General features: G+C 68.2%; 1 protein-coding gene across 1 annotated transcript; it reads right to left on the bottom strand.

The window, feature by feature from the left end:
* Window positions 1–1,306: 1,306 nt before the first annotated feature.
* LOC148595032 (lysine-specific demethylase 6B-like) lies at window positions 1,307–22,717 on the bottom strand (the record flags this gene model as incomplete). Its single annotated transcript, XM_088522746.1, is given in 17 exon segments — window positions 1,307–1,333; window positions 1,335–1,441; window positions 1,444–1,477; window positions 2,568–2,694; window positions 3,943–4,084; window positions 5,558–5,745; window positions 6,542–6,656; window positions 8,646–8,794; window positions 10,522–10,590; window positions 11,266–11,330; window positions 13,253–13,458; window positions 16,329–16,434; window positions 17,525–17,651; window positions 21,075–21,568; window positions 21,665–21,785; window positions 21,878–22,020; window positions 22,700–22,717. Coding segments are annotated over 17 exon segments (2,238 nt in total), but the record flags the coding sequence as incomplete, so codon positions are not given.
* Window positions 22,718–23,959: the final 1,242 nt, after the last annotated feature.

Below are 23,959 nucleotides of genomic sequence, written 5' to 3'. Positions count from 1 at the left end.
CCCCGTGTCCCCGTGTCCCCACGGGTGCCCAGGATCCGCCTGGGCCGGGCAGGGCTCATCTGGCGCCGGGGGAAGCCACCTGCAAGGGACCGCGCGCGGTCAGCGGGCCCAGGCGTCCGGGGGGGACGTGGGGGCTGGGGGGGCGCTGGGGGACACTGCGGGGACAAGGGACCCATGGGGAGGGACCGGGGCTATGGGTGACATTGGGATGGGGATGGGGACACTGGGGGATAAGGGACCCATGGGGAGGGGACTGGGGCTGTGGGTGACATTGGGATGGAGATGGGGGACAAGGGACCCATGGGGAGGGGACTGGGGTTGCAGGGTGACATTGGGATGGGGACACTGGGGGACAAGGGACCCATGGGGAGGGGACCAGGGTTATGAGTGACACCGGAATGGAGATGGGGACATTGGGGGACAAGGGGACCCATGGGGAGGGGACTGGGACTGTGGGTGACATTGGGGGACAAGGGACCCATGGGGAGGGGCCTGGGGCTGCGGGTGACATTGGGATGGGGGACATTGGGGGACACTGGGGGACAAGGGACCCATGGGGAGGAGACCGGGGTTGTGGGTGACATTGGGATGGGGACACTGGGGGACCATGGGGAGGGGACCAGGGTTATGGGTGACACCGGAATGGAGATGGGGACATTGGGGGACAAGGGACCCATGGGGAGGGGACTGGGGCTGCGGGTGACATTGGGATGGGGACACTGGGGGACCCATGGGGAGGGGACCAGGGTTATTGGGTGACACGGAATGGAGATGGGGACATTGGGGGACAAGCGACCCATGGGGAGGGGACTGGGGCTGCAGGTGACATTGGGATGGGGACACTGGGGGACAAAGGGCCCATGGGGAGGGGACCAGGGCTGTGGGTGACACCAGGGAGGGTTGGGGACCCTGGGCCCCTGGGTGTCCCCAGGACAGGGTTGGCCTTGGCTGTCCCCGGGGACAGGATTGGCCCCAGGCCAGGGTCACCCCTGGATGTCCCCAGGCCAGGGTTGGCCCTGGGTGTCCCGGAGGGTTTGTCTCTGGGTGTCCCCACAGGGGTTGGCCCTGGGTGTCCCCAGGCCAGGGTTGTCCCCAGGTGTCCCTGGAGGGGTCACCCCCGGGTGTCCCCAGGACAGGGTCGGCCCCAGGTGTCCCAGGACAGGGTCACCCCTGTGCGTCCCCAGGCCAGGGTTGTCCCCAGGTGTCCCTGGAGGGGGTTGGCCCTGGGTGTCCCCAAGCCAGGGTCGCCCCTGGGTGTCCCAGGCAGGGTCGCCCCGGGGGGACGGGCGCGCGCCGCGGCACCCACCAGGGTGAAGCCGTCGTAGATCTGCAATGAGCTCCTCGGTCTTGTACTGCTCGAGGACCACGACGCCGTGCAGGGCGCCGCTGCGGCGCCGCGCGCAGCCCTCGCAGTGCACCAGGTACGTGTTGCGCCCGCCGTCTCGCTCGTCACGAACAGGATGTTGAAGACCTCCACCTGCGGCGCCAGCCTTGGCCTCGGCCCCCGGACCGGCCCCACGGACCGGCCCCGGGGCCTTGGGCCCAAAACCAGCCCCATTGACTGTCCCATGGAGTGACTGTCCCCACTGACTATCCCCATGGCCTTGTGCCCAAAAACCAGCCCCATGGGCCCCCATTGACTGCCCCATGGCCTTGGTCCCAAAATCAGTCCCATTGACCAACCCCATGGACAAGGCCTTGGGCCCAAAACCAGCCCCGTTGACTGCCCCATGGACTGACTGTCCCCATTGACTATCCCCATGGCCCATCCCCATGGCCTTGTCCCCAAAAACCAGCCCCATGGGCCCCCATTGACTGCCCCATGGCCTTGATCCCAAAACCAGTCCCATTGACTGGCCCATGGACCGGCCCCATGGCCTTGGGCCCAAAACCAGTCCCATTGACCAACCCCATGGCCTTGGGCCCAAAACCAGCCCCGTTGACTGCCCCATGGACTGACTGTCCTCACTGACCATCCCAATGGCCTATCTCCGTGACCTTGTTCCCATGATCTTGTCCCCATGAGTTGGCTCCAAGAACCCATCCCCATGACCTTAATCCCCATGGCCTTGGCCCTGTTGACCATCCCCATGATCTTGTCCCCATGGCCTTTGCTCCAAGGACCATCCCCATGATCTTGTCCCCACGGCCTCATCCCAATGGCCTTGACCCTGTTGACCATACCAATGGCCCATCCCCATGGCCCGTCCCCATGATCTTGTCCCCACAGCCTCGTCCCCATGATCTTGGCCCCGCTGACCATCCCAATGGCCTGTCCCATGATCTTGTCCCCATGGCCCCATTGACCATCCCCATGGCCCTGTCCCCATGGCCTTGGCTCCAAGGACCATCCCCATGGACGTGTCCCCACGATCTTGGCCCCGCTGACCATCCCCACGGCCCATCCCCATGAACTTGTCCCCATGGCCTTGACCCCATTGACCATCCCAATGGCCCGTCCCCATGTCCCCACGTCCTCGTCCCCCCGGAGCCCCCGTGGCCGTCCCCCCGTGCCGTGGCCGTCCCCCTGTGCCGTGGCCGTCCCCCCGTGCCGTGGCCGCACTCACGTCGCACTCGTTGCAGTAGTAGGCCGGCTCGTCCTTGACGCGGCCCTGGTAGGCGATCTTCTTGCCCGCGCGCACCAGGCTCTCGCGCTGCACCTGGCAGTGCTTGATGGACTGCATGAGGCAGTACCTGGCAGGGGACACGCGGGGACACGCGGGGACGCCGTGGGGCACGGCCCGCAGCCACCCCGGGGTCCCCCTGCAGGTCCATGGCCCTGGCCTTGACAGGACCCCAAGGTGGCCCCGGCTCCCATGTGGCCCCATGCCTGGTGTCCCCAATCCCAATGTGTCCTTGTCCCCAACGCAGACCCATCCCTGGTGTCCCCAATCCCAGTGTGACCTTGTCCACCCCATGGGCCATCCCTGGTGTCCCCAATCCCAATGTGACCTTGTTCCCAGTGTGGCCCCATCCCTGGTGTCCCCAATCCCAATGTGTCCTTGTCCCCAACGCAGACCCATCCCTGGTGTCCCCAATCCCAGTGTGACCTTGTCCACCCCATGGGCCATCCCTGGTGTCCCCAATTCCAATGTGACCTTGTTCCCAGTGTGGCCCCATCCCTGGTGTCCCCAATCCCAATGTGTCCTTGTCCCCAACGCGGACCCATCCCTGGTGTCCCCAATCCTGCTTTGACCTTTTCCGCCCCATGGGCCAACCCTGGTGTCCCCAATCCCAATGTGACCTTCTCCCCAGTGTGGCCCCATCCCTGGTGTCCCCAATCCCCATGTCACCCTGTCCCCAGAGTTGTCCCAGTCCCGGCCCGATCCTGTCCTGAATGTCCCCAGTGCCGACGTGGCCCTGTCCCCGATGTCCCCAATCCCTGGTGTCCCCAATCCCCATGTCACCCTGTCCCCAGAGTGAACCCAGTCCCGGCCTGACCCCATCCTGAGTGTCCCCAGTGCCAATGTGGCCCTGTCCCCGGTGTCCCCAATCCCCATGTCACCCTGTCCCCAGAGTGGACCCAGTCCCGGTCTGACCCCATCCTGAGTGTCCCCAGTGCCGATGTGGCCCTGTCCCCGGTGTCCCAAATCCCCATGTCACCCTGTCCCCAGAGTGGACCCAGTCCTGGCCTGACCCCATCCTGAATGTCCCCAGTGCCAATGTGGCCCTGTCCCGGATGTCCCCAATCCCCAGTGTCCCCAATCCCCATGTCACCCTGTCCCCAGAGCTGTCCCAGTCCTGGCCGGACGCCATCCTGAATGCCCCTGTCCCCAGTGTCCCCAACGCCAGCATGGCCCTGTCCCCAGCGCCCCCATTACCCCAACGCTCCCAGTCCCATGGTGGCCCCATCCTTGTCCCCATGGCCATCGCTGTGCCCGGTGCCACCCGCCGCCGGTGCCACCGTCCCCGGTGCCACCCGGTGCCACCGTCGCCGCTCACTTGATCATCTTGTAGAGGTCGGGGTCGCTGATCTTGACGGTGCGGGCCACGTTCCAGGACACGTGGATCATGGGCACGATGGACTTGACGTTCTTCACCTCGTTCCACTCGTAGCGCTCCAGCGCCAGCTGGTACTGGTAGGCTGGGGACAAGGGACACGGCGTGACACCCGTCCCCGTGTCCCCCGCGCGGGTCACCGCCCCGTGTCCCCGCTCGCGTGTCCCCTGCTCTGTGCTCTGTGTCCCTGGGGGGTAGGAGTCGCCTTGGTGTCCCCCCCTCAGTGTCCCCTGTGTCCCTGGCGGGTAGGGCACCCAGACTGTCCCCTTGGTGTCCCCATGCTGGTACTGGTGAGGCCTTCCCCCTTGGTGTCCCCTTAGATGTCCCCTGCAGTGTCCCCCGCTGTCCCACCAGTGGGGACTTCCCTCTTGGTGCCCCTCCGGTGTCCTCTGTGATGTCCCCCTGGATGCCCCCTGTGCTGCCCCTGTGCTGTCCCCCGGTGTCCCCGAGGTGTCCCCATGCTGTCCCTGCGCTATCCCCCAGCGTCCCCGCGATGTCCCCATGCTGTCCCCCTTGGTGCCCCCATAGCGTCCCCATGATGCCCCCTGGTGCCCCCCTGGTGTCCCCATGGTGTTCCCGCAGATGCTCCTCTGGTGTCCCCTGCGCTGTCCGCCCTGCTGTCCCCACGCTGTCCCCACTGTCCCGAGACGTCCCTGTGCCATCCCCCGCCATCCCCATGCCGTCCCCTCATGCCGTCCCTGTCCCCCCCGTCCCCGTGCCGTCCCCGCTGTCCCTGTGCCATCCCCTTGCCATCCCCCTGTGCCATCCACGTCCCCGCTGTCCCCACGCCATCCCTGTGCCGTGCCGCGACATCCCCGTGCCACCCCACTGTCCCCACGCCGTCCCCATGTCCCCGCGCTGTCCCCACGTCCCCACGTCCCTGCGTCGTCCCCGCGTCCCCACGCTGTCCCCATGTCCCCGTGCCCTCCCTGCATCCCCTCGCTGTCCCTGTGCTGTCCCCGCGTCCCCTTGCTGTCCCCATGTCCCCGTGCTGTCCCTGCGTCCCTGCGCCGTCCCCACCGTCCCCTCCATCCCCGTGCCATCCCCACGCCATCCCCTCGCTGTCCCCATGTCCCCGTGCCGTCCTCATGTCCCTGTGCCGTCCCCTCCGTCCTCACGTCCCCATGTCCCCTCGCTGTCCCCATGTCCCCTCGCCATCCCCATGTCCCCATGCCGTCCCTGTGTCCCTGTGCCGTCCCCTCCATCCCCGTGCCATCCCCACGCCATCCCCTCGCTGTCCCCATGTCCCCGTGCCGTCCCCATGTCCCTGTGCCGTCCCCTCCGTCCTCACATCCCCATGTCCCCTCGCCGTCCCCGTGTCCCCTCGCTGTCCCTGTGTCCCCTCGCCGTCCCCATGTCCCCGTGCCATCCCTGTGTCCCTGTGCCGTCCCCACCGTCCCCGTGCCACCCCCACGCCATCCCCTCGCTGTCCCCATGTCCCCGTGCCGTCCCCATGTCCCTGTGCCGTCCCCTCCATCCTCATGTCCCCATGTCCCCTTGCCGTCCCCATGTCCCCTCGCCGTCCCCGTGTCCCCTCGCCGTCCCCATGTCCCCGTACCGGTGAGCGGCCCCACGTTCCAGGCGATGTTGTTGCACCAGCCCGTGGCCTGCACCCAGTGCACGGTGCCGGCGTTGATCCACACCAGGTCCCCGGGCCGCTGGATGAAGCGGTACACCGGGATGTTCGCGGTGTACAGGTCCTCCAGCACCGGCCACCACGAGCCCGTCAGGTAGTCCACGCCGTGCCTGCGGGGGGCGGGGGCGGGGTCAGCCGCGCCCCGCCCCGCCCCCTGCCGCCGGACACGCCCCCTTCGCGTGCGCCCCGCCCCCGCACGGCCTGGACACGCCCCCTCCCTGTGCGCCCCACCCCTGGCTCCGCCCCCTCCATCGACCCCACCCCCGCACTCTTGGACACGCCCTCTTCCTCTGCGCCCCACCCCTGGCTCCGCCCCCTCCATCTACCCCACCCCCGCACTGCCTGGACACGCCCCCCTTCCTGTGCGTCCCCTGGCTCCGCCCTCTCCATCTACCCCGCCCCTGCACTGCATGGACACGCCCCCTTCCTGTGCGCCCCGCCCCTGCACTCCTTGGACACGCCCCCTTCCTGAGCGCCCCGCCCCTGGCTCCGCCCCCTATCTGCCCCACCCCTGCACTGCCAGGACACGCCCACTTCCTGCGCGCCCCCCTGCCTCCTGGCTCCGCCCCCTCCATCTATCCCACTCCTGCACGGCCTGGACATGCCCCTTTCCTGAGCACCCCGTCCCTGGCCCCGCCCCCTCCATCTACTCCGCCCCTGCACAGTCTGGACACGCCCCCTTCCTGCGCACCCCACCCCTGGCTCCGCCCCCTCCACGTACCCCACCCCCGCACTGCCTGGACACGCCCCCTTCCTGTGCGCCCCGCCCCACTACCCCTGCCCCCCCCGGGCTCCGCCCCCTCCCCCGGGCTGCCTCCACCCCCGCCCCGGCCCCTCCTTCCCCAGCGGCAGCCCCGCCCCTGTGGCCCCGCCCCCGGCCCCGCCCCGGGCGCTGGCCCCGCCCACTTGTCGCAGAAGGCGCTGATGGTCTCCCAGTAGTGCTCGTGCACCGCGAACCACTCGCAGTCGCCCGGCCCGATGTTGATGTTCACCGAGCAGAAGTTGTTGTTCTCCTGGTGGCCTGCGGCGACGGGCGTCACCCCGCTGGCCCCGGCGTCCCCGTGTGCCCTTCAGCGTCCCCCCGTTGTCCCCATGTGCCCCTCATTGTCCCATTGTCCCCACGTGCCCTCCACTATCCCCACATGTCCCTCATTCTCCTCATGTGCCCTCCACCATCCCCATGTGCCCCTCATTGTCCCATTGTCCCCATGTGCCCTCCACCATCCCCATGTGCCCCTCATTGTCCCCCTCATTGTCCCCCCATTGTCCCCATGTGCCCTCCGCCATCCCCATGTGCCCCTCATTGTCCCCACATGCCCTCTACCACCCCCACATGCCCCTCATTGTCCTCCCATTGTCCCCATGTGCCCAACACCATCCCAACGTGTCCCTCATTGTCCCCATGTGCCCCTCATTGTGTCCCCGTTGTCCCCATGTGCCCTCCGCCATCCCCATGTGTCCCTCATTGTCCCCCCATTGCCCCCATTTGTCCCATTGTCCCCATGTGCCTCTCATTGTCCCCATGTGCCCTCCACCATTCCCATCTGCTCCTTATTGTCCCCCCATTGTCCTCATGTGCCCAACACCATCCCGTGTCCCCCATTGTCCCCATGTGCCCCTCATTGTGTTCTCATTGCCCCCATGTTCCCTCCACCATCCCCATGTGCCCCTCATTGTCCCCCAATTGTCCCCTCCATCATCCCCATGTGCCCCTCATGCCTAGGATCGTGTCCCCGTGTCCCCGTGTCCCCATGTCCTCATGTCCCCATGTCCCCGTGTCCGCACGTCCCCGTGTCCCCGTGTCCCCCTGTCCCCATGTCCCCGTGTCCCTGTGTCCCCACGTCCCCGTGTCCTGTGTCCCCATGTCCCCGTGTCCCCTGTCCCCGTGTCCCCGCTCACCGGGCGTGCAGCTGCCGGGCACCTTCATGTAGAGCTGCACCGTGTTCATGCCCAGGATCGTGTGGCCCCATGTCCCCGTGTCCCCATGTCCCCATGTCCCCGTGTCCCTGTGTCCCCACGTCCCCGTGTCCCGTGTCCCCATGTCCCCTGTCCCCGTGTCCCCGTGTCCCCATGTCCCCGTGTGCCCCTGTCCCCGTGTCCCCGTGTACCCTGTCCCCATGTCCGCGTGTCCCCATGTCCCCATGTCCCCTGTCCCCGTGTCCCCGTGTCCCCGTGTCCCCTGTCCCCGTGTCCCCGCTCACCGGGCGTGCGGCTGCCGGGCACCTTCATGTAGAGCTGCACCGTGTTCATGCCCAGGATCGTGTGGCCCCGTGTCCCCGTGTCCCCGTGTCTGCATGTCCCCGTGTCCCTGTGTCCCCATGTCCCCGTGTCCCCCTGTCCCCATGTCCCCTGTCCCCGTGTCCCCGTGTCCCCGTGTCCCCATGTCCCCGTGTCCCCGCTCACCGGGCGTGCGGCTGCCGGGCACCTTCATGTAGAGCTGCACCGTGTTCATGCCCAGGATCGTGTGGCCCCATGTCCCCGTGTCCCTGTGTCCCCACGTCCCCGTGTCCCGTGTCCCCATGTCCCTTTGTCCCCGTGTCTCCTGTCCCCATGTCCCCGTGTCCCTGTGTCCCCACGTCCCCGTGTCCCCATGTCCCCATGTCCCCGTGTCCCCGGTCCCCGCTCACCGGGCGTGCGGCTGCTGGGCACCTTCATGTAGAGCTGCACCGTGTTCATGCCCAGGATCGTGTGGCCCCATGTCCCCGTGTCCCCATGTGCCCGTGTCCCTGTGTCCCCATGTCCCCATGTCCCCTGTCCCCGTGTCCCCGTGTCCCCATGTCCCCGTGTCCCCATGTGCCCGTGTCCCCGTGTCCACATGTCCCCGTGTCCGCGTGTCCCCGTATCCCCATGTCCCCGTGTGCCCCTGTCCCCGTGTCCCCGTGTACCCTGTCCCCATGTCCCTGTGTCCCCGTGTCCCCATGTCCCCATGTCCCCTGTCCCCATGTCCGCGTGTCCCCGTGTCCCCATGTCCCCGTGTCCCCGTGTCCCCGGTCCCCGTGTCCCCGCTCACCGGGCGTGCGGCTGCCGGGCACCTTCATGTAGAGCTGCACCGTGTTCATGCCCAGGATCGTGTGGCCCACATGGCTCAACATGTTCCCCGTGGACGACACCCGCATGAAGGCCGGGAGCTTGAGCAGCTCCTGCAGCTGCGGCTTCCACCTGCGCGGGGACACGCGGCGCAGGGACGGGTCACACGGGGACACGCAGCACATGGGGACACGTCACACAGGGACACGCGGGAGCAGGGACACGTCACACGGGGACACCCGGCACGAGGACGGGTCACGGGAACACGCGGCACCGGGGACACGTCACACGGGGACACGGCACCCAGGGACACGCATCACATGGGGACACGCGGCACCGGGGACACGTCACACGGGGACACGCGGGAGCAGGGACACGCGTCACATGGGGACATAGCACCCAGGGACACGCAGCACCGGGGACACGTGGTGTGGGGATGTGTCACACGGGGACACGCATCACACGGGGACATGTCACATGGGGACACGCAGCACCAGGAACAGATCACATGGGACACGCGGCATGGGGACGTGTCACATGGGGACATGCGTCACAGGGGACACGCGGCACCAGGAACACGTCACACGAGACACACGGCACCAGGAACACATCACACGGGGACACGCGGCATGGGGACGCGTCACACGGGGACATGCAGCACATGGGGACACGGCACCCAGGGACACGCATCACACGGGGACACGCGGCACCGGGGACACGCAGCATGGGGACGCATCACACGGGGACACGCGGCACCAAGGACACAGCACCCAGGGACACACGGCGCGGGGACGCAGCACCGGGGACACGCGGCATCAGGGACATGGCACCCAGGGACACGCGGTGCGGAGACGTGTCACACGGGGACACAGGGCACCCAGGAACACAGCACCCAGCGACCCGTGGTGTAGGGACACGTCACCTGGGGACACGCGTCACACAGGGACCTGTGCCACCCAGGGACACGCAGCATGGGGACGCATCACACAGGGACACATGGCACTGGGGACATGCGTCACATGGGGACACGCAGCACCCAGGGACACGTGGCACAGGGACGCGTCACACAGGGACACACGGCACCAGGGACATGCAGCACTGGGGACACAGCATCAAGGGACATGGCGCTGGGGACATGGCACCCAGGGACAGATGGCACCAGGAATATGGCACCCAGGGACATGGTACCAAGGGACATGGCACCCAGGGACACATGGCGCTGGGGACATGCACCACCCAGGAACACACTGCACCAGGGACACGCACCACTGGGGACATGGCATCAAGGGACATGGCACCCAGGGACACATGGCACCAGGGACACCCGGCACGGGGGACATGGCATCGAGGGACATGGCGCCGGGGACATGTGGCACCCAGGGACACGCAGCGCCGGGGACGTGCGTCACACAGAGACACGCGTCACCCAGGGACAGGTGACACCAGGGACAGGCAGCACCGAGGGAAAAGTGTCACCAAGGGACACGTGTCACAGAGGGACATGACACCGAGGGACACGTGGTACCCAGAGACGCAGCACCGGGGGACATGGCACCAAGGGACACGCGTCATGTAGGGACACGGTGTTGAGCGACATGTGTCACCAAAGGACATGGCACTGAGGGATGTGGCACTGAGGGACATGTGTCACCAAAGGACATGGCACCAAGGGATGTGGCACCAGAGGACACATGGCATCAAGGGACACAGCACTAAGGGACGTGGCCCTGCACACACGGCACCTTGGTGACACATGGCGCCTGTGGGACGTGTCACCCACCACCCGTGTCACCCGTCACCCGTGCCACCCGCCTGCCGGTGTCACCTGCCACCCGGTGTCACCCGGCAGCCCCCCTCACCGCTTGGTGTCCGAGAGGTCGATGTTGGTCCCGAATTTGATGATTTGGTGGGATTTCTGCTCGGGATTGCTGCGGGGGGAGGGGGTTCAGGGGGACACCCCGGGGACACCCTGGGGACAGGGGTGAAGCCCCAGTGACACCCCGGGGTACAGGGAACCCCCCAGACACCCCAGGGACACAGGGACCCCCCCAGGGACACCCCGGGGACACCCTGGGGACAGGGGTGAACACCCAGTGACACCCCGGGGGGTACAGGGAACCCCCAGTGACACTCCAGGGACACCCTGGGGATGTGGGACCCCCCCCCCAGTGACACCCCAGGGACACCCTGGGGACGCAGAGAGCCCCACCAGACACACCAGGGACACCCTGGAGACAGGGGGACCTCTCAGTGACACCTCAGGGACACCCTGGGGACATGGGGACCCTCCCAGTGACACCCCAGGGACACCCTGGGGACAGGGGTGAACCCCCAGTGACACCCCAGGGACCCCCCAGGGACCCCCTGGGGACCTGGGGACCCTCCCAGTGACACCCCAGGGACACCCTGGGGACAGGGGTGAAACCCCAGTGACACCCCAGGGGCGAACCCCCAGTGACACCCCAGGGGCACAGGGAGCCACCCAGACACCCCAGGGACACCCTGGGGACGTGGGACCCCCCCAGTGACACCTCGGGGGTACAGGAAGCCCCCCAGACACCCCAGGGACACCCTGGGGACACCCTGGGGACACAGGGACCTACGTGGGGGTGGTCTCCGTGGTGCTGTCGGGCTCTTCGGCCTCGTCATCCTCGCTGTCCTTATCCTCCTGCAGGGGGGACGTCCGGGTGTCACCGTGCTGTCACCCTGACCCGCAGCCCCCACGTCCCCCGTGCTGTCACCCTGCTCTGTGTCCTCTGCGTCACCCACGTCCCCTGTCCCCCACATCTCCCATCCTGCCCTGCTGTGTCCCCCCCATGTCCCCATGTCCCCCCCGTGTCCCCATGCCCACCTGCAGGGACTCCTGGAAGGAGGACGCCTGGCACTGCGCGTACTTGGCGATGCTCCCCCATGTCCCCATGTCCTCCCCATGTCCCCGTGTCCCCCATGTCCCCGTGTCCCCAATGTCCCCGTGTCCCCATGTCCCCGTGCCCACCTGCAGGGACTCCTGGAAGGAGGACGCCTGGTACTGCGCGTACTTGGCGATGGTCCCCAATGTCCCCAAGTGCCCCCCGTGTCCCCAATGTCCCCATGTCCCCGTGTCCCCGTGTCCCCCGTGTCCCAAATGTCCCCCGTGTCCCCGTGCCCACCTGCAGGGACTCCTGGAAGGAGGACGCCTGGTACTGCGCGTACTTGGCGATGGTCCCCCATGTCCCCATGTCCTCCCCATGTCCCCATGTCCTCCCCATGTCCCCATGTCCCCGTGCCCACCTGCAGGGACTCCTGGAAGGAGGACGCCTGGTACTGCGCGTACTTGGCGATGCTCCCCCATGTCCCCATGTGTCCCCATGTCCCCAATGTCCCCCGTGTCCCCATGCCCACCTGCAGGGACTCCTGGAAGGAGGACGCCTGGTACTGCGCGTCCTTGGTGATGGTCCCCCATGTCCCCATGTCCTCCCCATGTCCCCATGTCCCCAATGTCCCCATGTCCCCGTGCCCACTTGCAGGGACTCCCGGAAGGAGGACGCCTGGTACTGCGCGTACTTGGCGATGGTCCCCCATGTCCCCATGTCCCCCCCATGTCCCCATGTCCTCCCCATGTCCCCCATGTCCCCAATGTCCCCGTGTCCCCGTGCCCACCTGCAGGGACTCCTGGAAGGAGGACGCCTGGTACTGCGCATACTTGGCGATGGTCCCCAATGTCCCCATGTCCCCCCCATGTCCCCATGTCCCTCATTTCCCCATGTCCCCCTGGTGTCCCCAATGTCCCCATGTCCCCGTGCCCACCTGCAGGGACTCCTGGAAGGAGGACGCCTGGTACTGCGCGTACTTGGCGATGGTCCCCCATGTCCCCATGTCCTCCCCATGTCCCCATGTCCCCGTGTCCCCATGTGTCCCCATGTCCCCCATGTCCCCGTGCCCACCTGCAGGGACTCCTGGAAGGAGGATGCCTGGCACTGCGCGTACTTGGTGATGCTCCCCCCCCATGACCCTGTGTCCCCCGTGTCCCCAATGCCCCACGTGTCCCCGTGTCCCCATGTACCCCGTGTCCCCAGTGTCCCCATGTCCCTGGTGTCCCCATGTCCCTGTGCCCACTTGCAGGGACTCCTGGAAGGAGGACGCCTGGTACTGTGCGTACTTGGTGATGGTCCCCCATGTCCCCATGTCCCCAATGTCCCCATGTCCCTGGTGTCCCCAATGTCCCCGTGTCCCCGTGCCCACCTGCAGGGACTCCTGGAAGGAGGACGCCTGGTACTGCGCGTACTTGGCGATGGTCCCCCATGTCCCCATGTCCTCCCCATGTCCCCCATGTCCCCATGTCCCCGTGTCCCCGTGCCCACCTGCAGGGACTCCTGGAAGGAGGACACCTGGTACTGCGCGTACTTGGTGATGGTCCCCCATGTCCCCGTGTCCCCACCGTGTCCCCAGTGTCCCCAATGTCCCCCTCGTGTCCCCATGTCCCCGTGCCCACCTGCAGGGACTCCTGGAAGGAGGACGCCTGGTACTGCGCGTACTTGGCGATGGTCCCCCATGTCCCCATGTCCTCCCCATGTCCCCATGTCCCCAATGTCCCCGTGTCCCCGTGCCCACCTGCAGGGACTCCTGGAAGGAGGACGCCTGGTACTGCGCGTACTTGGCGATGGTCGTGTGCGAGCGGCTGCTCTCGCAGGGCCAGACCTGCCGCGTCCCCGACAGGTCCCAGTTCTCGTCCGAGGGCTGCTGCACCTGCGTGCGCACCTCGACCGCGTGCTCGCCGCTCGCCTCCACCAGCGTCTTGGTGCTGAACAGCCCCAGGTCTGCGCGGGGGGACATGGGGACACGTGGGGACGTGTGGGGACACGGGGGGACATGTGGGGACGGGGGGACATGGGGGCGAGCAGAGACATGGGGACACAGGGACATGGGGACATGCGGACGCCTCCACCAGCATCTTGGTGCTGAACAGCCCCAGGTCTGCACGGGGGGACATGGGGACACGTGGGGACGTGTGGGGACACGGGGGGACATGTGGGGACGCGTGGGGACGCGTGGGGATGCGGGGGGACATGGGGATATGGGGACATGGGGGTGAGCGGGGACAGGGGGGGACACAGGGACATGGAGACGCCTCCACCAGCATCTTGGTGCTGAACAGCCCCAGGTCTGCGCGGGGGGACAAGGGGACGCGTGGGGACACGGGGGGGACACGGGGGGGACATGGGAACATGGGAACATGGGGACGCGTCCACCAGCGTCTTGGTGCTGAACAGCCCCAGGTCTGCGCGGGAGGACATGGGGACATGGACGGACGCGTGGGGACAGGTGGGGACACGGGGGGACATAGGAACATGGGAACATGAGGATGCCTCCACCAGCGTCTTGGTGCTGAACAGCCCCAGGTCTGCGCAGGGGGACATGGGGGGACACGTGGGGACACACGGGGACACGTGGGGACGCGGGAGGACACGGGGGGACATGGGAACATGGGGATCCCTCCACCAGCGTCTTGGTGCTGAACAGCCCCAGGTCTGCGCGGGGGGACATGGGGACACGTGGGGACGCGTGGGGACACAGGGGGACACAGGGGGACGCGTGGGGACATGCGGATATGGGGATGCTTCCACCAGCGTCTTGGTGCTGAACAGCCCCAGGTCTGCAGGGGGACAAGTGGGGATGCGTGGGGATGTGGGGGGATGCAGGGGGACACGTGGGGACAGGGGGACATGGGGGCGTGCGGGGACATGGGGACGCCTCCACCAGCGTCTTGGTGCTGAACAGCCCCAGGTCTGCGCGGGGGGACATGGGGACATGTGGGGACGCGTGGGGACACATGGGGACATGTGGGGACGCGTGGGGACGCGAGGGGACATGGGGATATGGGGACACGGGGGTGAGCGGGGACAGGGGGGGACACAGGGACATGGAGACACCTCCACCAGCATCTTGGTGCTGAACAGCCCCAGGTCTGCGCGGGAGGACATGGGGACATGGAGGGACGCGTGGGGACAGGTGGGGACACGGGGGGACATAGGAACATGGGAACATGAGGATGCCTCCACCAGCGTCTTGGTGCTGAACAGCCCCAGGTCTGCGCAGGGGGACATGGGGGGACACGTGGGGACACACGGGGACACGTGGGGACGCGGGAGGACACGGGGGGACATGGGAACATGGGGATCCCTCCACCAGCGTCTTGGTGCTGAACAGCCCCAGGTCTGCGCGGGGGGACATGGGGACACGTGGGGACGCGTGGGGACACGGGGGGACACAGGGGGACGCGTGGGGACATGCGGATATGGGGATGCTTCCACCAGCGTCTTGGTGCTGAACAGCCCCAGGTCTGCAGGGGGACAAGTGGGGACGCGTGGGGACGTGGGGGGACACAGGGGGACACGTGGGGACATGGGGGCGAGCGGGGACATGGGGGGACACAGGGACACGGGCACATGGAGACGCCTCCACTAGTGTCTTGGTGCTGAAGAGCCCCAGGTCTGCACAGGGGGACATGGGGACGCGTGGGGACAAGTGGGGACATGGGGACGTGGCAGGGACATGGGGGCAAGTAGGGCCGCAGGCACCGTACACGGGGATGGGGGAACACGAGAGCATGGGGACGCACGCAGCAGCACACGGGCACGTGCAGGAGCACACGCGTGGCAGCACATAGGGGCAGACGCAGCAGTCTAGGTGTGCACACGCTTGCACACGCGTGTGAAGCTCTCACTGAGCCACAGCAAGCCCGCCAGCCGGCGGATCACGGCAGCACACGCACACACACACATTTGCACACACACACACACACACACGCGTGCTCACAGTCACTCACTGAGGCGCAGCGAGCCCGCCAGCCTTCGGATCACGGCAGCGCACACATACGCACACACACACACACACATGCACACGCTTGCACACGCGTGTGCACACGGTCATTCACTGAGGTGCAGTGAGCCCGCCAGCCCACAGATCACGGCAGCACACATATGCACACATGCACACACATGCACACACATGCACATGGGTGTGCACACACACACACACACACAGATGTGCACATGGGTGCACACACATGCACACACATGCACACACATGCACACACGTGCACACACACACACACGCTTGCACACGCGCGTGCAGCACTCACTGAGGCGCAGCGAGCCCGCCAGCCCGCGGATCACGGCAGTGCACACGTGCACATGCACACACACATACATGCACACACACACATTTGCACACACACACGTGTGCACACACACACACACACGCTTGCACACGCGCGTGCCCACGGTCACTCACTGAGGCGCAGCGAGCCCGCCAGCCCGTGCATCATGGCAGTGCACACATGCACACACATGCACACACGTGCACATGGGTGCACACACACACACACACACACACGCTTGCACACGCGCGTGCCCACGGTCACTCACTGAGGCGCAGCGAGCCCACCACCCCGCGGATCACGGCAGCACACACATGCACATGCACACACACATACATGCACACACACACATATGCGCACACACACACACACACACACACGCTTGCACACGGTCACTCACTGAGGCGCAGCGAGCCCGCCACCCCGCGGATCACAGCAGCACACACGTGCACACACACACGCACACACATGCACACACGTGCACACACACACACACGCTTGCACACGCGCGTGCCCACGGTCACTCACTGAGGCGCAGCGAGCCCGCCAGCCCGCGGATCACCGTGATGGGGTTCTTGGGGTCGGTGCAGAACTGCAGCAGCACCGGCGAGAAGGCGTCGCGCTTGCTCTCCAGCTGGGGGGCGGGGCCTGTGAGCGGCCAATCGGAGACGCCGCCCCGCCCCCCAGCCTCGCCCCGGCCAATCGGAGCCGCCCTACTCCCCTCCCCAACCGCCCAATCAGCGCCCGGCCCCGCCTGCCGGCCAATCAGCAGCGGGAGCCGGGACCGGGAGCCAATCAGAGCCTGCCCTGAGCAGCAGCCAATGAGGGCTGGGATCCGGCGGATCCTCAGGCTGTGGCCAATCAGCATGGGGATGGGCTGCGGGCCAATCAGGAGCTGACCCAGCCTGCGGACCAATCAGCACGCAGGCCTCCCCCTCCTCCCACGTGCCAGCCAATCAGCACGCAGGCATCTGTCACTACTTGCTGTGTCGGCCAATCAGCACACAGGCTGTGGTGGGGGGAGCCAATCAGCACACAGACCCCGCCCCAGGTGTGCAGGCCAATCAACACATAGGACCCGCCCCCGCTTTGGTACAGGGGACCAATCAGCATGCAGACCCCTCCCTCCCCCCCCAAATGCCAGGACCCAATCAGCATGTGGATCCCACCCCCCCTTGCCACAAAGGAACCAATCGCATGTAGCCCCGCCCCCCAGAACAGCATCCAAGCCAGCAGCCCCACAGGTCCTGATGCCGGCAGTCCCCGCCCCCTTGCCACAGAGGAACCAATCAGCTCCTCCTCACAGGAACCCCGCCTTCCAAGGGGGGGGGCGTGTCCCGGCACGCAGGCCCTGCCCCTTCTCATATAGGGACCAATCAGCTCCTCCCCCCAGGAGCCACCCCCATGGTGGGGCGTGTGCCTGGGGGGGTGAAGGCCCCGCCCCTTTCTCATAGAAGAACCAATCAGCTCCTGCCCCCCAAGCGCCTCCCCCCAGAAGCCCCACGTGGGGGGCGTGTCCTTTGCTGGCCCCACCCCTTCTCACACAGGAACCAATCAGCTCCTCCTCCCAGGAGCTCCCCACATGGGGAGTGTGTTCTGTGCATGGAGGCTCCGCCCCTTTCTCACAGAAGAACCAATCAGCTCCCCCCTCCAGGATCCGCCCCCATGGGGGGCGTGTCCCGCGCAGGCCCCGCCCCCCAGCACAGCAGCCAATGGGCACTCACGTAGATGCTGGGCGTGGGCGGGTTGAGGCGGTCGCGGGGCAGCGGCTGCTGCGGGTCCACGCGGGGCTTCACGGACTGCGACGGGGACAGGTAGGACTCGCGGAAACGGCCCTTGGGGCGCGCGTGTCTGCGGGGACAGGGACATGGGACATGGGACACGGGGACATGGGGACATGGGGACACGGCCCTTGGGGCGCGCGTGCCTGCGGGGACATGGGGACAGGGACATGGGGTCATGAGGACATGGGGACAGGTAGGACTCGTGGAAGCGGCCCTTGGGGCGTGCGTGCCTGCGGGGACAGGGACATGGGACATGGGGACATGGGGACATGGGACACAGGGACATGGGGACATGGGACATGGGGACAGGTAGGACTCGCGGAAACGGCCCTTGGGGCGCGCGTGTCTGCGGGGACAGGGACATGGGGACATGGGGACATGGGGACATGGGACACAGGGACATGGGGACATGGGACATGGGGACAGGTAGGACTCGCGGAAACGGCCCTTGGGGCGCGCGTGTCTGCGGGACAGGGACATGGGGACATGGGGACACGGGGACATGGGGACAGGTAGGACTCGCGGAAACGGCCCTTGGGGCGCGCGTGCCTGCGGGGACAGGGACATGGGGACATGGGACATGGGGACATGGGGACACGGGGACATGGGGACAGGTAGGACTCGCGGAAGCGGCCCTTGGGGCGCGCGTGTCTGCGGGGACAGGGACATGGGGACATGGGGACATGGGGACATGGGACACAGGGACATGGGACATGGGGACAGGTAGGACTCGCGGAAACGGCACTTGGGGCGCGCGTGTCTGCGGGGACAGGGACATGGGGACATGGGGACATGAGGACATGGGGACAGGTCGGACTCGCGGAAACGGCCCTTGGGGCGCGCGTGTCTGCGGGGACAGGGACATGGGACATGGGACATGGGGACACGGGGACATGGGGACATGGGGACACGGCCCTTGGGGCGCGCGTGCCTGCGGGGACAGGGACATTGGGACATGGGGACACGGGGACATGGGGACATGGGGACAGGTAGGACTCGCGGAAACGGCCCTTGGGGCGCGCGTGTCTGCGGGGACATGGGGACAGGGACATGGAGACGTGGGGACATGGGGACATGGGACACAGGGACATGGGGACACGGCCCTTGGGGCGTGCATGTCTGCGGGGACAGGGACATGGGACATGGGGACATAGGGACATGGGGACATGGCCCTTGGGGCGCGCGTGCCTGCGGGGACACGGGGACAGGGACATGGGGACATGGGGACACGACCCTTGGGGCGCGCGTGCCTGCGGGGACAGGGACATGGGGACATGGGGATGGGGACACGTGGACCTGGGGACACAGGGACCCCCCCCAGACTCCCCAGGTGCCCCCTAGGTCCCCCCAGGTGCCCCCAGGGTCACCCAGGACCCCCCGGGTGCCCTATAAGACCCCCCAGGACCCCCCAGGTGCCCATAGGACCATCAGGTGCCCCTAGGACCCCCAGGTGCCCCTAGGAACCCCCAGGAGCCCCCAGGAGCCCCCTAGGTCTCTCCAGATGCTCCATAGGTGCCCCCAGGACCCCCCAGATGCCCCATAGGCCCCCAGGTGCCCCCTAAGTCTCTCCAGATGCCCCCTGGGTGCCCCATAGGTCCCCAGGTGCCCCATAGGCTCCCAGGATCCCCCAGATGCCCCCCAGGAGCCCCTTAGATCTCTCCAGATGATCCCTCGGGCCCTCCAGGTGCCCCCCCAGATGCCCCATAGGCCCCCAGGTGCCTCATAGGTCCCCCAGGTGCCCCCCAGGACCCCTTAGGTGCCCCATAGGACCATCAGGTGCCCCCTAGGTCTCTCCAGATGCCCCATAGGTGCCCCATAGGACCATCAGGTGCCCCTAGGACCCCCCAGGTGCCCCATAGGCCCCCAAGTGTCCCTAGGACCCCCCCAGGACCCCCTAGGTGCCCCATAGGACCATCAGGTACCCCCTAGGTCTCTCCAGATGCCCCCTAGGCCCCCCAGGTGCCCCCCAGGTGCCCCCCAGGAGCCCCATAGGCCCCCAGGACCCCCCAGGAGTCCCTTAGATCTCTCCAGATGATCCCTAGGGCCCTCCAGGTGCCCCCCAGATGCCCCATAGGCCCCCAGGTGCCTCATAGCTCCTCCAGGTGCCCCCCAGGACCCCCCAGGACCCCCTAGGTGCCCCATAGGACCCTCAGGTGCCCCCTAGGTCTCTCCAGATGCCCCATAGGTGCCCCATAGGACCATCAGGTGCCCCTAGGACCCCCTAGGTGCCCCATAGGCCTCCAGGACCCCCCAGGTGCCCCACAGGCCCCCAGGTGCCCCATAGGACCATCAGGTGCCCCATAGGATCCCCCAAGACCTCCCAGATGCCCTATAGAACCCCCCGGGTGCTTCATAGGACTTCCCAGGACCCCCCAGGACCCTGCAGATACCCCATAGGACCATCAGGTGCCCCCTAGGACCTCCTAGGCCCCCCCAGCTGCCCCCTAGGTCTCTCCAGATGCCCCATAGGTGCCACCAGGACCCCCCAGATGCCCCATAGGACCATCAGGTGCCCCCTAGGTCTCTCCAGATGTCCCCCATAGGCCCCCAGATGCCCCATAGGACCATCAGGTGCCCTCTAGGTCTCTCCAGATGCCCCCCATAGGCCCCCAGATGCCCCATAGGACCACCAGGTGCCCCTAGGACCTCCCAGGTCCTCCCAGCTGCTCCCTAGGTCTCTCCAGATGACCCCTAGGTCCCCCTAGGGCCCCCCAGGTGCCCCCCAGATGCCCCACAGGCCCCCAGGTGCCCCACAGGACCATCAGGTGCCCCCTAGGTCTCTCCAGATGCCCCCCAGGACCCCCGAGATGCCCCATAGGCCCCCAGGATCCCCCAGGAGCCCCCTAGATCTCTCCAGATGCCCCATGGTTGCCCCCAGGACACCCCAGATGCCCCATAGGACCATCAGATGCCCCTAGGTTTCTCCAGGTGCCCCATAGGTGCCCCATAGGCCCCAGGTGCCCCATATGACCATCAGGTGCCCCATACAACCATCAGGTGCCCCTAGGTCTCTCCAGATGTCTCGTAGGTGCCCCATAGGCCCCCAGGTGCCCCATAGGACCATCAGGTGCCCCATACAACCATCAGGTGCCCCTAGGTCTCTCCAGATGTCTCGTAGGGGCCCCATAGGTCCCCAAGTGCCCCCTAGGTCTCTCCAGGTGCCCCATAGGTGCCCCATAGGCCCCCAGGTGCCCCATACGACCATCAGGTGCGCCCTAGGTCTCTCCAGATGCCCCCAGGACCCCCGAGATGCCCCATAGGCCCCCAGGATCCCCCAGGAGCCCCCTAGATCTCTCCAGATGCCCCATGGTTGCCACCAGGACACCCCAGATGCCCCATAGGACCATCGGATGCCCCTAGGTCTCTCCAGGTGCCCCATAGGTGCCCCATAGGACCCTCAGGTGCCCCCAGGACCCTCCAGATGCCCCATAGGACCCTCAGGTGCCCCTAGGTCTCTCCAGGTGCCCCATAGGTGCCCCATAGCGCTCACTTGCTGGCGCGCACGACGTCGGCGGCGCTGTGGCTGATGGTGAGCTGGGCCAGCGGCAGCCGCGGCGGCTCCTCCGGCGCCGACGCCACGAAGGCGTCGCGGGCGCCGCCGCTCTCCACCTTGATGAGCCGGATCTTGAGCTCCTTGGGCGGCCCCTCGCTCAGCGCCCGCAGCTTCAGCAGGTCCGCGGAGCTCACGGGCGCCGGCGGCGCCTTGGCGGGTCCCGGTGTCACCGCGGCGGTGGTGGCACCGGTGCTGTCACCGTCGCGGCTCTGCAGGTCGAGCGCCGCCAGGACGGGGCGCTCGGCGCGCGGGCGCCGCGGGCGCCGCTGCCGCGGGGTGACGCTGCCCGCGCGCCGGGGACGCTCCTTGCGCGGCGACGGTGACGCCGGCGGTGGCGGTGACGGCGACGCCGGCGGCGGTGACGGCGACGCCGGGGGACGTCCCGCCTGCTCGGCCAGCGTCTCGCACGCGCGGCTGATCTCCTCCAGCGCCTCGCACCGCGTCACCGGCGGTGTCCCCAATGGTGTCCCCAGTGGTGTCCCCAATGTCCCCGTGTCCTCGGAGGTAGCGGGCGGCGGGGGGCTGGCGGGGCGGCCCCGCTTGTGGCCCCCCCCCAGCATGTCGGCCAGGGACTTGAGCAGGTCGGCGGCCGCGGTGGCCTCGGCGCGCTTGCCGAACGGGTAGAGCCGCGGGGGCTCCGGCCCGGCGCTGCCCCCCGCCGCAGCGGCCCGCGCGCGCCAACGGGGGCGGCCCGGGCAGCACGGGGACGCTGGGGACGCTGGGGACGGCAGGGTGGCGGCGGGAAGGTGGTGGCACCGTCGCGCTCGTCCTCCTGGCGGATGGACTCGTCCAGCATCTTCATGATGGTGGCCAGGCCGTCGGGGAGGATCTTGGCGAACTCGGGGGGCTCCTCGAACGCCTCGTCCAGGGGGGGGGCGGCCAGCTCGAACAGGCGCCGGGGGCCGCGCGGGGACAGCGGGGACAGCGGGGGACGGCGCCGGGGGGGGGGTCTTTGGATAGGCCGGGGCGGCGGCGGCGGCCGCGGGGGGGGGGCGGGCTGGGGGGGGCGGCGGCAGCTTCCTGAGCTTGCGGGGGGGCCCGGGGGGGGCCCGGCCTCGCGGGGGGGGGGGCTCCAGCCAGAAGGCGGGGGGGGGCCGCCCTTCCTCCCCCCCCTCCCCCTCCTCCTCCTCCTCCTCCCGTGGGGGGGGCGGGGGGGGCGCGGGGGGGCTCGGCGGGGGGGGGGGCCGCCGCGGGGGGGGGGGGGCGAAGAGCAGGCGCTCGAGGGGGGGGGGCCGGGGGGGGGGCGGGGGCGGCGGGGGGGGGGTCTCCCAGCCAGCCCAGGGGGGGGGCTCCGGGGGGGCGGCGGCGGCGGCGGGGGGGGGGGCGGGGGGGGCGGCGGGGGGGGGAGGCAGCAGGGCCGCCCGGGGCGGGGGGCGGGCGCCGGGGCCCCCCCCCCGCCCGCGGCTCCCGGCTCCGCGGCCCTTTGGTGGCGCTCCGGACCCTGCGGGGGGGGCGGGGGGGGGGTCAGGGAGGGGCCGGGGGCTGCCCCTCCCCCCCCCCCCGCGCGGCTGTCCCCAAAGGGGGGGGCTGCCCCCTCCCCCCATCTCCGTGTCCCCTCCAACCCCCCACGTCTCCCCCATTCCTATGTCCCCCGTCCCCTTGTCCCCATGTCCCCCATGTCCCCTTATCCCCATCTCCCCGTATCCCCCCCCATGTCCCCCATGTCCCCCATATCACCCCCATGTCCCCTTATCCCTGTCCCCCCCATGTCCCCCCATGTCGCCTTATTCCTGTCCCCTCATCCCCGCCGCGTCCCCCCATATCCCCCCCATGTCTCCCCCATGTCCCCTTATTCCTGTCCCCCCACGTCCCTCCATGTCCATGTCCCCATGTCCCTCCATGTCCCCCTTGTCCCCCCATGTCCTTCCATGTCCCCCCATGTCCCCCATGTCCTCTTATCCCCGTTCCCCCATGTCCCCGATGTCCTCCCATGTCCCCTTATCCCCATCCCCTCGTCCCCGCTGCGTCCCCCCATGTCCCCCCCATGTGCCCCCCATGTCCCCTTATCCCCATCCCCCCATGTCCCCCATGTCCCCCCCACATCCCCCCATGTCCCTCGCATATCCCCCATGTCCCCCCTGTGCCCCACGTCCTCCTATATCCCCCCCATGTCCCCCCATGTCCCCTTATCCCCATCCCCCCATGTCCCCCATGTCCCCCGTGTCCCCCCCCCCGTGTCACTCACGAGGCGGGGGCCGGGCCCCCCCCGGGCGAGCGTGCTGGTGGCGGGGGGCGCCGGGGGGGGGGCGTAAGGCACGCAGGCGATGGCTGCTGGTGACACGCTGGGGGTGGCGCGCGCCCCGCGCGCCCCGCGCGCCCTAAGGTCACTTGCGGGGGGGGGGGGGGCCGCGGCGCGGGGGGGGGCAGCCGCAGCGGGGGGGGCGGCGGCGGCGGCGCCCCCCCGTAGGCGGGGGGGGGGGTACGGGAAGGGGGGGGCGGCCGGGCCCCGCGGCTCCTGTGGGGGACAGGGGACAGTGACGTCAGCGGGGGGGCGGGGACATGGGGACAGGGGGACATGGGGACACAGGGCACACAGGGACATGGGGCACGTGGGGACACAGGCGTGGGGCATGTGAGGACATGGGGCATGTGGGGACACGGGGACCTAGGGACACAGGGACATGGGGCACCTGGGGACACAGGCGTGAGGGGACATGGGGCATGTGGGGACACAGGGCATGCGGGACATGGGGACACGGGGACCTGGGGACACGGGCATGGGGCACCTGGGGACACAGGCGTGAGGGGACGTGGGGCATGTGGGGACACAGGGCACGCGGGGACATGGGGCATGTGGGGACACGGGGACCTGGGGACACGGG

This window comes from Tinamus guttatus, unplaced genomic scaffold, assembly GCF_059628265.1.
Source record: "Tinamus guttatus ecotype Peru unplaced genomic scaffold, ASM5962826v1 Tinamus_guttatus_pri_ptg000159l, whole genome shotgun sequence".
NCBI classification, from domain to species: domain Eukaryota; kingdom Metazoa; phylum Chordata; class Aves; order Tinamiformes; family Tinamidae; genus Tinamus; species Tinamus guttatus.
The sequence above is the reverse complement of the archived record's forward strand: the minus strand, read 5'-3'. Positions and strand labels throughout refer to the sequence as shown.